At 39.5% G+C, this 14143-nt stretch overlaps 1 protein-coding gene across 3 annotated transcripts in view; it reads right to left on the bottom strand.

Moving 5' to 3' along the window:
* LOC111873651 overlaps window positions 1-14143 on the bottom strand; it is a 67390-nt gene that overhangs the window by 8823 nt on the left and 44424 nt on the right. For all 3 annotated transcript variants that reach the window (XM_023868560.2, XM_023868559.2, XM_033755149.1), the window contains exons 3-9: window positions 12456-12659; window positions 11387-11606; window positions 10462-10572; window positions 8407-8543; window positions 5765-5892; window positions 2994-3279; window positions 794-1010 (exon numbers count right to left, since the gene is read on the bottom strand). In XM_023868560.2, coding sequence (XP_023724328.1) covers window positions 794-1010; window positions 2994-3279; window positions 5765-5892; window positions 8407-8543; window positions 10462-10572; window positions 11387-11606; window positions 12456-12659 — 1303 coding nt within the window. The remainder of the gene's footprint in view (window positions 1-793; window positions 1011-2993; window positions 3280-5764; window positions 5893-8406; window positions 8544-10461; window positions 10573-11386; window positions 11607-12455; window positions 12660-14143) is intronic.

The raw sequence follows: 14143 nt of genomic DNA on the forward strand, positions 1-14143 counted from the left end.
CGGGAACCACTGCCAGCCTCGCTGGCTGAACAGGGCTAATAGTGAGCACCAGTACCGGCAGGGTATGGTGACTGGTAGAATATCAAAAGGGGATGTACAATACCCTATTAGTCGCGGTGCATGGGGAAACCCACTCCCTCCAATAATAATAATAATAATACTCAAAATAATAATAATAATAATAATAATAATATTTAACTTAATTCTTCACCAGGATGATGGGTCATGCAGTAACATATTTGGTTGAGGTACTATGCTACAAACCATAAGGTCACGGGTTCGAGTCCTGATGAGGTGATTCCCCCCCCCCAATTTACCTGATCCTTCCAACAGCACAATAGCCCTGAGGTTGTCTCAGCCTCTAACAGAAATGAATACCAGAAATCTTGGGGGGTAAATGGCAGCTGACACATAAAGATGACAACCTTTCTGCCATCTTTGAGCCAATTGTCTAGAGAAAATGTGGGAGCCTCAACGTCTCACAACCCTATGGGCCTTCATGGCCTGTTAGAGGGATAGCTTCAACAGGATGACTTTGTTCTTTCACAGATATGGAAATTCTTTCATTTGATGAAGCAGAAAGAATTAATATGCTTAGTTTCACTGATACAGTTCAAAATGCACCCTTAAATCTCCTTTATATTTTGTGTGAACATTCACTCCAACTGTACTCTGACAGATGAGAGGGGTAACAAGAAATATTTAAAAATTACTTCATAATATGAAAAGTTTTACAATGCGTATTCAGGAGACAGTGTACCTGTGTCATAACAAACAGGCTGAAAGTACTTACTGGCAGACTGGCTGCCCTGCTTCATAACGACATTCCCCACGACCGCTGCAGTGCTCAGGTGAGCATGTCTCACACTGACGACCACTGCGATGAGGATTCCCAGCCCAAGGGTCTCGGTAACCCTCTGGACAAGAGCAGCGAAAGGATCCAAACACATTGCTGCACTGAGCTTCATGGTGGCAGTCATGGAGTTCTCGACTGGTACACTCATTTACATCTGCAAAAAGACATGAAACAAGCATATATGCTTAACAAAGTCTTTGTATGATTAGAAGTTCATTACTCCGAAGGACACTTGAAGAACTGAATTAGACATGTAGTGACAGGCTAGATCCAGGCGCTCACAACTTTCAGCAGATCCAAGCAACAGAAGTAGAGAAAATATTCTGAACCTTGGTGATCACATTTGGAGAATAAATTCCGGAACTGCTTCTTGTTTCCTAGCTAACTCTATGGAGCTTAGTCCTTGAGACTGGGAGTTGTGTAGCTAGTCAAGTTCCAGTAAATTGCTTATTCACGTCTTTGTTCTCCATTATTTCCTCCTGTCACAAAAAGAATAATCTGACAGCAATTAAGTACAGATCAGGAATCGATCCAAACAGCAAATGGGCATCTCCTTTGGACTCCTGCAATGTTGTATAACTTTAAGGAAGCCACACTGTCATAATCCTAGAAGTGGCAGTAAAAATGAATCAAGATAGCCCTATCACTGTAGTGACTGGCTCTGAGCTAGACGACTGTTTCAATTCCTTGCATAATCAATGGTCTCTCCATTTTTCACCATATCTGAATAAACTTTGAGGCCCATTCAACCTCCCATCCAGTGAGTTAGGCTCTTTCCTTATTGGGAAATTGCCAGAGCATTAGAACTGACTGCCTCCACCTAGTGCTGAGACTAAGAATGCATGTAGTCGTTAGTCTATTCCCCCAAGCTCCTTGGTGTCATCATGCTGAATTAGGCACCTCTTAGTGGCAGTGTGAGATCAGCTTCTGTCTCATAAGGCACAATTCAACTGTACCAGTATTCAGCTGACAGAGAATCGACTGATGATACTTCTAGGATGAACTCATCTTCTGTATAATTTAAAAATAATGCTTAATGATAAGAAGTAAACTCTTAACATATGGCCTATAAGAATAACTATTCAGGCATGAGGTCTGCACTGACAGACATATCCACAGGTGCACAAATGAACAGCAGTCCTAAAAGTGTCTTTTTTTGACATTCCAAACAGTTTACTTTTCATTTTTTAGAATGGCAATACACCTATAATTCATATGTACTATCATTATTATTGGAGGGGGTGGGTTTCCCCATGCACCGCGACCAGTTGTTGATCTATTGTACGTCCCCCTTTGATATTCTACCAGTCTCCATACCCTACCGGTACTGGTGCATGCTATCAGCCCCATTGAGCCAACGAGGTCGGCCCTCGGTACCTTGATACTTCCCCCATCTACCAGAGGCATTGGAAACTACTTGGGCGGGAAATGTGTTGCCTAATTTTGCTCAGAGGTCTCCTAGAGACATTAGGTTCTTTTACGTGCCATAAATCTACAACATGGGACACACAGCTTAAAGTCCCTCCCAGAGGACTTGTTCCCTGAATATTTGCGCCCTTAAAAATTCCATGACCTCTGCCAGGTTTGAACCCGCGTACCTTGAGTCATGAGGTGGGAACGTTACCCCTAGCCTACGGAGGCCACTAATTCATATGTAAGAAAATAACAACTTTTACATAAATGTGTAAGTCCATGATACATTTCCTTCATGTACTACAGATGAAGTCGTCCATGTTCTTATTTAAGTACCACACCAAGGAGACCTGTAGAAAAATGGTGATATAGCTCTACGCATTCTTAATCTGGGGCTCTAGATGTGTGGGAGTGGTCAGATTCATGTTCTTGGAGCTGTATGCATGGGATAGGAGCCTGTGTGGTCCTCAGAGCCATTTTGGATACTGTGGAAAGAAAAATGCTCCCCTTGCTAGTAATCAAGCCCAAAGCCAGTAGTATAGTTACTATATTGATTAAGCTATCCCAGCTCCCCTTTGTAGACTAAGCCATTTAAAAATTAAGCCAGAAGGTTAAAATAGTCATCATTCCTTGATATCAGGGAGAGGTTGGTCAGCACAGGAAGCAGCAGCATCAGTTCCAGTCCTCAGGTTTCCAAGTACCCAGTACTAAACATCTGTATTACCCTGCAGGTGTGATATGGAGCCAGGTGGACTATCAACCCACAGTGCACTGTGGCCCACATTATTGTTTCTTCTGTGGATAACTCCTAGCAGATGGCGCTGTATGTCATGTCGCACAGCTGGTCTAAGAGTCTCTGCACTCTCCTCCAATTGCAATGTCAGGTTGACAAACACTGCTCCCCATTTTGAGCCACCAAGCTGTGCACCCTCTGGCACAGTATACAGGCCATTGACACGTACACCCATGAAGTCATCAGAAAATGGAGTCATAAGCATTGCAGAATCAATCTGGAAATAAAATATGGAAAGATGAGCTTTTTTATTTGGAGCACTGTAGTGGTTACATTTTCCCTAGGTTGTATTTACTGTCTTGAATAAATACTGACAGGCTTGCTAAATGGTTTTAAGGATAATTTATCACATTTGGTATTATTAGGTTGCTGGACTTTGTCCCTTGTCCAGTATTCTTAACATCTTCCATACTCAGGTGATGGGTACCTATTCTGGGTTCATTAGAAAGAGCTATTCCAGACCTATTCAGATGACTCTGTTAAGACGAGCTAATTCCAGTTCAGCAATTTGGACTAACTCTTTCAAACAGACCCTTTTTTTATATGTGCTACTAATGTTTTGGTCCATGATTTATTTCACCGTCTTCTAGTGCATGATTTATTTCACCGTCTTCTAGTGCATACACTTATCTACTTCACTCCTCTCACTCGCACTACATGTTTCGGCACAAAAGTGCCATCCTCAGGTGCTTATTTGCTTAACGTTAAACTAGTTCATTACATGCCTTGTCGTCTTCATATTAAAATAATTAAAATATATATTTATCATATATATTGATAAATGTTAAAAATTAAATATTAAAATATAAAATTTTTCAGGATTTTTCCTATGTCGTATTCACTACTCAAGTCACATTTATCCTCTTCTGTTGGAGCACTCTTTCTATTTTCATGTGTTTATTGTGCTTTTTGTTGTGTCTTGCTCCTGTGACTACGTGTGTTATACTGCTGGGCCTGCTGGGCAACTGACATAATTATGAAATATAAACAAAGAAAGTATGTAAGATCTAAATTAAAATGTGCATCCACTGAATCTGATGTTCTGGTCTTGAAATCGATATAACTAAGTTCTGGCATATATCAGTTCTCATGTACATTAACTGAAACATTTAAAGCTGAATTTCATACAGAGAAATATAGATTCATTGTTCACTGGGACTTCTACCCACTCTAATAGTGATTCTATTTGGATATGGGTTTGAACTTTTGAACAAACTGATACGATGGGGTACGCAAAAGAAACCGAACTAATTTTTTTGTGGGCAGAGCTTTTGTAGCACCGCATTTTGCCGCTATGAGCACATAGAGCTAACATTCCTGAGTCGATAAGCCGACTACCGTTGCTTCAGAAGGTAAGGACTAGTTTCGGCAGAGTTTACAGTTAAACTGTTTTGTGTGATCGTCATTTTTGCAATGGCTGATTTTCGTGAACAGCGTGCGGTGGTGAAATTCTGCTTTTTGCTTGGGAAAAGTGGAACACAAACTCTTGAAATGTTAAAAACGGCGTACAAGGACGATACTATGGCGAAAACTCAAGTGTTTGAGTGGTTTTCCCGTTTCAAAAATGGTGAAATGTCAATTGATGACAAACCTCGTTCTGGTCGTGAAATTCGTGAAATCATCAAGGAAGATTGACGACGGACCATTGTAGAAATTGTGGAGCTGTCGGGAGTGACTTGGAGCTCAGTTCAGCGAATTTTGACAGAAGATTTGGGAACGAAAAGGGTGACTGCAAAATTCATGCCACGACTGCTGACTGCTGAACAAAAACAAGGTTGCATGGAAGCATGCTGTGCTTTGAAAGAAGGGTCCCAAAATGATCAAAACTTTTTTTTGTTTCCTTGAATGAAAAGAGAGATGAAAGGAAAGCGTTTTGCTGATGTTGCTGAGGTGAAGGAAAAAACGACGGAGGCGGTCAAGCATCTCAAAAGATGAATTTAGACAATGTTTTGAAAAATGGAATAAAAGACTAGACAAGTGTATTAGTGTAAGTGGAGAGTACTTTGAAGGGGATTGAAGGTTTGTGCTTAAAATTTGAATAAATAAGTTTAAAAAAAAATAAGTTCGGTTTCTTTTGGGTACCCCCTCGTATAATATAGTTACTTAAATAATAATTGAACTAACTCATGTGCTTTTCATTTACTGTAGAATTCTCCCCCAAAATATAATAATCAAATGAGTAAATATTACATTTAATGCAGTAACACCCCATTAAATTTGTATACTCTTCTAGAAAAAAGAATTCACATATTTTGAAGAATATTTTTCATGTACAGTAATAATATTATGAGATGAGGTAAAGGTGAGGTAAAGCTATTCCTGTGACAGGCAGTGAAGGCTCACAGGGTTGTGAGACATCAAGGCTCCCACATTTTCTCCAGACAATTGGATCACAGATTGCAGTAAGGTTGTCAGCCTTATGTACTGACCACCCTTTATCCCCAGGAAGGTTCCGGGTACTTATTTCTGTTACAGGCTGAGTCAACCCCAAGGCCATAGTGCGGCTGGAAGGACTAGATCAATAAAAAATCCAGTGGCCTCATCAGGAACTGAGCCCACAACTTTCTGGCTTGAAGCATAATGCCTAGACCAACTATGCTACCATGTGCCCCAGTAACATTATGAGTCACATAAAAATTAGGGTTTATAAGAATGATAATTTGTTCACTTCTAGTTGTAACGCTCCTGTATCCAGTACTTACTGCTCGACTAGATTCCCATTCAAGTGTTTTGTATTCCTCAGACTCTGGGTTCTGTAGTTTTCCATCCCACACAACCCTCCTGTCATACAGTCGATCTACTCGTAGAGACATCAATATAGATACCACCCCTGCAAACAGAAATACCGTGGATCCATTATAAATATTGTAACGTGTTTCGTTACTGAAGACGCCGTTCGGATTGTTAACTGGTTTATTCAACAACCTACAAGTCACGGCCACAATTAATTACAACAATATTGCGGGGTTTCACAATTTATAACCCTATTCGCAAATCAAATCACGCTATTGTCAGTAGACTACACATTGCACAGTACGGGAGCTATACAAGTGTCACTGTGTTACACACTCCCAATTAATTCTCAGTTATCACAAATGGCCACTGATTATCACACTTTTACTCGTAACTTGCCACTGGCTAGATTCCAACCCTGCTCGCAGGCCTTGAGGACCGCTATTGTCAGTAGACTACACATTGCACAGTACGGGAGCTATACAAGTGTCACTGTGTTACACACTCCCAATTAATTCTCAGTTATCACAAATGGCCACTGATTATCACACTTTTACTCGTAACTTGCCACTGGCTAGATTCCAACTCTGCTCGCAGGCCTTGAGGACCGTTGATCACACACTCGCTTGTAGGCTTGCTCGGAACTAACTCGGAACTGAACTCGGCGATGGCCACATTTCAACTAACTCTTGCAGGCAGCGCAGCTCTCTTATATAGCGGCTGTGCGTGCCTGTTATGTACCAATGCTGTTACCTCACGCCGCCTTATGTCACCACGCGTTGCGCGTTACGTTGCCGTGCGGAGGGGGGGGGAGCGCTGACTCATCCACCACGTCACTGTGGCCTGAGTTGCCACGTTGCTGCTGGGTAGGGAGGGGTTCTCCATTGCGCAACATGTCACAATATATTTGGCTGCTTCAACAAAATGAACTTGTTCCAAACCCATCTATAATAGTGAGTATTCCAACTGCTGAAAGAGGAAAGAAGCAAAATATTTCTCACAAAATACAGTAAAGAGAATATTCTCCATACTGTGATTTACAAACTAATTACATGACACTGAAAAATATCAGTAAAACACTTGACTTTATTTACTGCAAGTATTCTTAAATAGAAAGGTTTCAAGACAAGAAATTAATGAAATTTCTGTCTTCCAATAAGAAGTATGAAGCACATGGGCGTCTAATTGTCTTTTAATAAAGAACATAAATTGAATACAGTAAATGTGAATGATGATTCTGTAAGGTTTCATTGTTCTCTGAAATTCTTAGCATAAATTTTCAGTTTTTTTCCAAGGATGGAATCAGATCTTTAGGAAGTAAGTCTCCCTCCTCTACATACAATAACTTTCTGGGTATTCTAGTATATATATATCTGCTAAGACACAAACTTTTCTAAGAGTTCTAACTAACTCATGGCACCAAGCCCTTTTTAAGAAGCCAGCAGTTGCTCAACTACTCAAGAAATGTTCATTTTATGGAACCTGGAGGGTCATTACCATGTTCACAAGAGCCTACTACTGGTCTCTATCCTGAGCCAGATGACTCCATTTCATATCTCCCACCCTGTTTCTCAAAGATCCAATTTAATATTGCCTCATTTATTTCTAGGTCTCCATAATGGTCCCTTTCCTTCTGGTTTTCCCTCTGAAACCCTGTGTGCATTCCTCCTTTCTTGCATACTTGCTACATGTCCTGTCCATCTCGCCCTCCTTGACTTGGTTATACCCATTCTAAGTGTCCTGTCTTCTGCAGTGTGCTGCCTTGTAGTCTGATACTATGCAAGTCACATCTTGGCACTGTGAGAATCTCAAATCTCACATATTTCAAGTGTTTTTCTCCCAGAAAATGTCACAGTAACCCTTAAAGTAGGTCACAGTGGCATTCTCCTATATCATCAACCAAAATGAGTTTTATGTAGCATGCAACACTGAGTTTATATAACTAGCTGTCACTCAGGAATTAAAATGGCTTTTCAGAGAAAGCTCTAGAGCTGGTCAGATACTTAAATAAAAAATAAAACATTGGGGGAAGACTAGTATGTATTTTCACATATATTAGTGACTTTAGAAGCTGGTTTGGATCAGTGAGTTGATTTATTGGATCTTCACCAGTGGAACTACTACAATTGATTGTAACCATTTCAACCTTACTGTAACTATAACAGTTCGTAACTACAAACAATGATAATACTCTAAAGGTTACTGTAACTACACCACATAAAATAAAGACTTCACTTCTGACTTCTGACTTCTGACTACTGTGTCTGACATAACCATTCAGCTGACTGAATATGCGACTGTTCCCAACAGTTAATCTTATCGTGTCCCTCCATTGCTGTGCTTTGAACCATTCCTTGCCATGGATATCAGCTTTCAACATTTAAAGTTATGCTGTGTGTAATGAATCACAGTACTAGAACCGTTGTGTAGCAATGGGCATATGTCAATGGCCATATATATTCAGTCTGCACCATTTCTTTATGTTAATTTACAGTACTGTTGTACAACCTGCAATTGCTGTATCAGATGTATCTAAAATCTGATTAAACTGTTCTAAGAGGATCACACTGGTCTAGAAGAAAGACAGACAGGTGAAGTACATGTGACTTACTTCTACATGGCTCTCTGTGCTTGCGGCGGCTATAACCAGGTCGGCAATGACATGAAGAGACTCCTAACTCAGTACGACACATTTCATTCTGCGCTGAATCACAGGTGGAGTCATCCCCAACAGTGCACATGTCTATCCTGTAAGAAACCATGCTTCTAGTCATTTGGTTATAAAAAACAAACCCCTTGATGCAGGTAACAGATGCAAGAGAAATGTAGGCAAACAAAATATTATTTCATTAAGTAATGTTTATGGCCATGCCACAGCTCAAGTGGTTAATTGCTGGCTTCCCACTGCAGAGGCCCGGGTTCGATCCAGGGTCTGGTCAAGTGGGATTTGTGGTGGACAAAATGGCGCTGGGGTGGGTTTTCTCCGAATACTTCGGTTTCCCCTGCCAATCTTCATTCCACAAAATTCTCCATCATCATAATCACCAGGCCAGGCTACAATAGGCCAATCAGTGGCCACCATGCCGAGTGGACCCAGTTGGACTCCATCCCCCACTAAGCGAATTAAGCAATGTCTATTGAACAGGCTGGCATAACAATAATGCTATAGGCTTCTACATGGGAGTTGCCAAATTCCAGTCTTGGATCAGACACAGGCTGTCCTGACTGAGGTCATGGTTTCCCTCACTCTTTCCAGGTAAATGCTGGGATAGTGCCTTGATTAGGCCACAAACGTTTCTTTCCAAATCCTTTCCAATTGATCATTTATCTGGCATCCTACCATTTGACACTGCATAGTCTAGTGTCATGAAATAACCTACAAGTTAACAGATTTAATAATTATCAACAGACACCGAGAAAATATACAATGTTTTATTGTAAGAGAAAACAACAATTGATACAACATTACAACAGAACTGCATCTGTAGTAATGCCTTTCTGATATACTGAGACTATTGTGTCTGATTCATGACTGTATTTATTTATTACTACATATTATCAAGAGTAGATTGTAAATATGCTATTAATTAAATAAAAAAATAATGAGTGTGACATGAAACATATACAGGGTGTCCCAGGAGGAATGGACCAAACTTCGGGAGGGTGTTCCTTATGTTAAAGTATGCTGATATAACCCAAAACACCTATGTCCAAAGTTGAACAGTTACGGAGATAATGGCCAGAGAAGTGTCAAACTTTGACCGGTGTTACACACTTGTTGATTACAAAATACATATTAAAACTGGCAGGAATATGTGGATTCTGTAATGTTAATAATGTATGTAACATCAAACTAACTTGTGAGTGACGTGAAGCCATAAAATTGAAGTACAAAATACTCGCTCGCCATGTCATAATTGTCCTTAGGGTTTCCAAGCACTATACATGACACATGAATGGCAAGCGCTGACGTAACATGAATGGCAGGCGCTGACGTAACATGAATGGCAGGCGCTGACGTAACATGGCTGACTGCGCGTTCTGATAAAGCCAACTACATACGTAGGGCTAGGGTGAATCACGGCACTCAAGGACAAACATAGATAAGGCCTCTCAGCTGACAGGTACAGTGCGTGGACCTGCCAGAAGATCACACTTTTCTTGGGCCATTATCTCCGTAACCGTTCAACTTTGGACATAGGTGTTTTGGGTTATATCGGCATACTTTAACATAAGGAACACCCTCCCGAAGTTTGGTCCATTCCTCCTGGGACACCATGTATATTACTATTAGTGAGATCCTGCACAATTTCTGTGGGTGTGGGGAATTTCATGCAAGTATAATGCTTAAATAGAATTTGCCTTGATGTTATGTACATGACTTCAGTAGCTAATACAGCAGTGTAAAGGAACAGGAACAAACTGGCCAATCAACCCAACTTCCCTACAGCTGCTATCTAATGGTTAAATTCATTCTCTTGTTAGGTATTTACTTAGTTTCTTCATGCCTTATTTATAGTTTTATTATGTAACATAAGTGCAGATGTATGTATCCATTTGATGCATAAAATAGAGACCAGGATTACAATAAGCAGGCAAGATGGGTCCAACACTGACAAAGGCAAACTAAACATGGAATAAATTAACCTAATAAATTGGTATTTACCTGACGGGAGGATGAGTCGGTCGTTTGTTGTATGGCCGGCGAGGGGGTGATGGAGGTGGTTGATCAGCTCCATGGTGGGATGCAGACTCTTCTGTCTCAAGAACTGCAAATCTGGTCATTTCAAATAAATTTTATATATACCTCACAATCACTTTGCAACCATTTCTAAATCTTGGGTTGAACATGGTTAGACTATATATGATATTAAATATATTCAAAATTTGCTTCTAAAAATAAACTGAAATGCACTTGGAGCAATTTTATAAGTTGTGTTACCTTGGAAAGTATAATAATACCTGGAAGCAATAGTCATTACATAATAATACCAGTTTGATGATAACACAAGCTGTGTCTTGCAGATGGAATGCACTACACCCTTTCAGTCAAATGTGTGGTCTAACAAAAAGTAAATTCTATTAAATTTTATTTATTGTTTGCTTTCTGCCTGCTTCATGCTGGTTTCTTGCTTGACTTACTATTTGATCCTAAAGATCAAGGTAACATGTTACTCCAAAACACTGGTTGACTTTCACGGGAATACACAAAGTTACATCCTAGAAAACAGAACTCTTTGTGGTAAGTATTGGTTACTATGGTTACCACATTCCTAAAGTGGCACTAGTGTTGTTCCTACCTCAGAAGCTTTTGCTTCCATTATGCTGTTATTCTGAACTGACCAGAATTCATCCATGAGCTCTCATCTTGAAACATGAAGAATGACAATGATAGCATCTCCCCTGTATATATATTTTTTTCTCATGCACATCTTGCAATCATAATAGCTATACTCTTCTCTCCCTGGCATGAACAAGACTTTCAGAAACACTGCTAGAGACCGAAGAACCTTAGAAGGTAGAACTCATCCACACCACCCCTTAAAGTTATACTCCAGTGCTCTTGATATGACTGTGGCTGGAATACATACCCTGTTCCAATAGTGGATGAAGATTTCTGTGGTTGCAGGGTATGACCACCCTGTTGAATTCTGGTTGGCATGACATCTCCCTGCTCTGTGCTACTGCCGAACAGATTGATGTAGGTTCGCTTCCCATCAATTGACACAAAATGCTGACCCTCTTCTGCCTTTGTGATTACTGACACTTCACTGCCTGCAGAACCTGACAGCTTTACCCCCTCTATCTCCACTGCAAAAAGCACATAACCATCTTCTGAAAATGCTCCAGTATGATGCGCTCAAAGCAGAAATGCACAGACAGCTCCAGACCCAGTGCAAATGCTATTCTCCCCTTTCACAAAGTCAGAAAAGTCTGGCTATGGACTAGAAGACTGTGGTTCAATACCCAGCAGGAGCAGTGTTCTTTTGCTTATTACCATCAAATATAACAATAAATAGAGTTTTGCATAGATGCCTTGTTACTATCTACAAAAAAGGAATAACTTAATAATGGACTTTGCCTTTTGTAGATGCATCACTAGATATATTAAATAAAACCTTAAATAAATAATGCTAGTTTAAATAAAATTCAAAATTTTTATTATAGTATTGCAAATGACGAAGGTATGATTTCCACCAATGGCAATACAATTTGATCATGTTGCATGAAATTAAATCTTTTAACTTAAATGATATTTAAGGGTGTGGAAAACACACAGATATACTGGAAGGTAGTAAAATAATTCTCAGTGACATATTCAGTTTGGAGCTCAAACAAATGCCATTATATTAAAATGACTGTTGACCTAAACATCAAATATAATTTCAAGCTGGTATAGCAAAATCCTTATAAAACCTAGAATAATATTACAAAAATGGGTCAGAAAGGCACACACTTTGTGTAAAATGAGCTAAAATTTAAATCCACTACTGCATTTAAGACTCTAAGTCCCATGTATGGGGGAGATCAGAAATTAATACAAAATCTAAATTTGAAGTGCAAAAGGAAAAGGCTGCTGGGAGACTTAGGCATAGATAGAATAATATTAAAACTGACCTAATGGAATGGAGTGGTACTTAAATAAGATTACACACTCACCTGGATAGATAAATGGCTGACCAGTGTTTGTTCCTCCAGGCCCTTGAATTGCTGTCACAGTGACATCAAATATGTCACCCACATGGCCAGCCACAGGGGGTGGTGCTGTAATGATAGGGCGGTTCATGACACCCATTGGTTTGTATTCCGTGTCATCTAGAACAATCCCTGTCCGAGACCGATATGGGTAGTAGGGAAAACCACCTGTGAAAATATACAAGCTTAATTGTTCAGTCTTCATTTTATTAAGTTCAGGATTTCTCTCTAAAATGTTCTGTGTATATCCCATCACCTTCATGCTTACTTCATGCCTTGCTAACATCAACCTTATTGTTTTGATTTGGTGAAGAGGAAAGCTTCTGAAACTCTTCTTCATGCTGTTTTCTCCAGTCTCCTGTTGCTTACGTTTTCTTAGATCCACATGCTCTCCTCAGCACCTTGTTATCTGACATCATCAATCTATAACATTCCCTCAGGGCGAGAAACCCATTACGGATATGTTCAAATAATTAATATGTCAATTTTATGCTTATTAATTGTTTCATTAACATAAATTCATTCTTTAGATGCATAGTTATTGACTATTAATATTTTTAGTTGACTTTTAATTGATTATTCAGTAAGTTGAAGTGCAAAAAGATATAGTTTTTGAATGAGTATAATAGCAGTAGCAAGTTGGTGTGTGCATGTGTGAATGTATGTATGTGTGTGTTTACTTATTTACTCATGGAGCTGAGCCCTTCTGGAGGAACCGCCAATTCTGCAGCTACTCAAGAATTTCCCAGCATTTTATGGAACCCGAAGGTTCATTACCATGTTCACAAGAGCCCTCCACTGGTCCCTGTCATGAGCCAGATTAATCCAATCCATACCATCCCATCCTATCTCTCTAAGGTCCATTTTAATATTGTCCACCCACCTACGCCTTGGTTTCCCCAGTGGTCTCTTTCCTTCTGGCTTTCCCACCAATATCCTATATGAATTCCGCATCTCCCACATTCATGCTATATGCGCTGCCGAACTCATCCTCCTTGACTTGATCATTCTAACTTGGAGAAGAGTACAAGTTATGAAGCTCCTCATTATGCAGTTTCTCCAACCTCCTGTCACTTTATCCATGCATGTGTTTATTATGTTATACTGTATTATGTATATATACTATATATACTATGTTATACTATATTATATATATTATTTTTCTATATATGTGGTACAAAACGTAAAATAGCTGGGTACAAGTTAGTTAGGTCATTTTATTATTCTAAAATATTAGCCAATCTATTTTACTTGATCCATTCATTTCATAAAGAGAGATTATGTTTGAGGGCAATAAAGAGATTTAGTATATTAAAAATGGCACCATAGCTGGAGGGAGATGATGCACAATAGCATATCTAGGTCTCAATTTTGGGGAGAAGGAAATCTGAAAATACAATTACTGCAGTGTATTAACTCTCTAAAATCTGAATTTCTTTTAAATCATGTACTAAAATTTATTTTGTACCTCACAGGAGGCACATCAAGTCTCTGCTACAAAGATCAGCTGGTTAATGCTGTTTAAGGGAACAATCACTGTTTGCTATGAGAGTCATACTGGTCTTTAAAATGTTGTATTCACATATCAGTCATAATACTGCTATGAATTTTGTTCATATAACAAACAGTATTTCTTTTCTCTATATTGGCCC

Source organism: Cryptotermes secundus, unplaced genomic scaffold (assembly GCF_002891405.2).
Source record: "Cryptotermes secundus unplaced genomic scaffold, Csec_1.0 scaffold776, whole genome shotgun sequence".
In the NCBI taxonomy this organism is placed as follows: Eukaryota; Metazoa; Arthropoda; class Insecta; order Blattodea; family Kalotermitidae; genus Cryptotermes; species Cryptotermes secundus.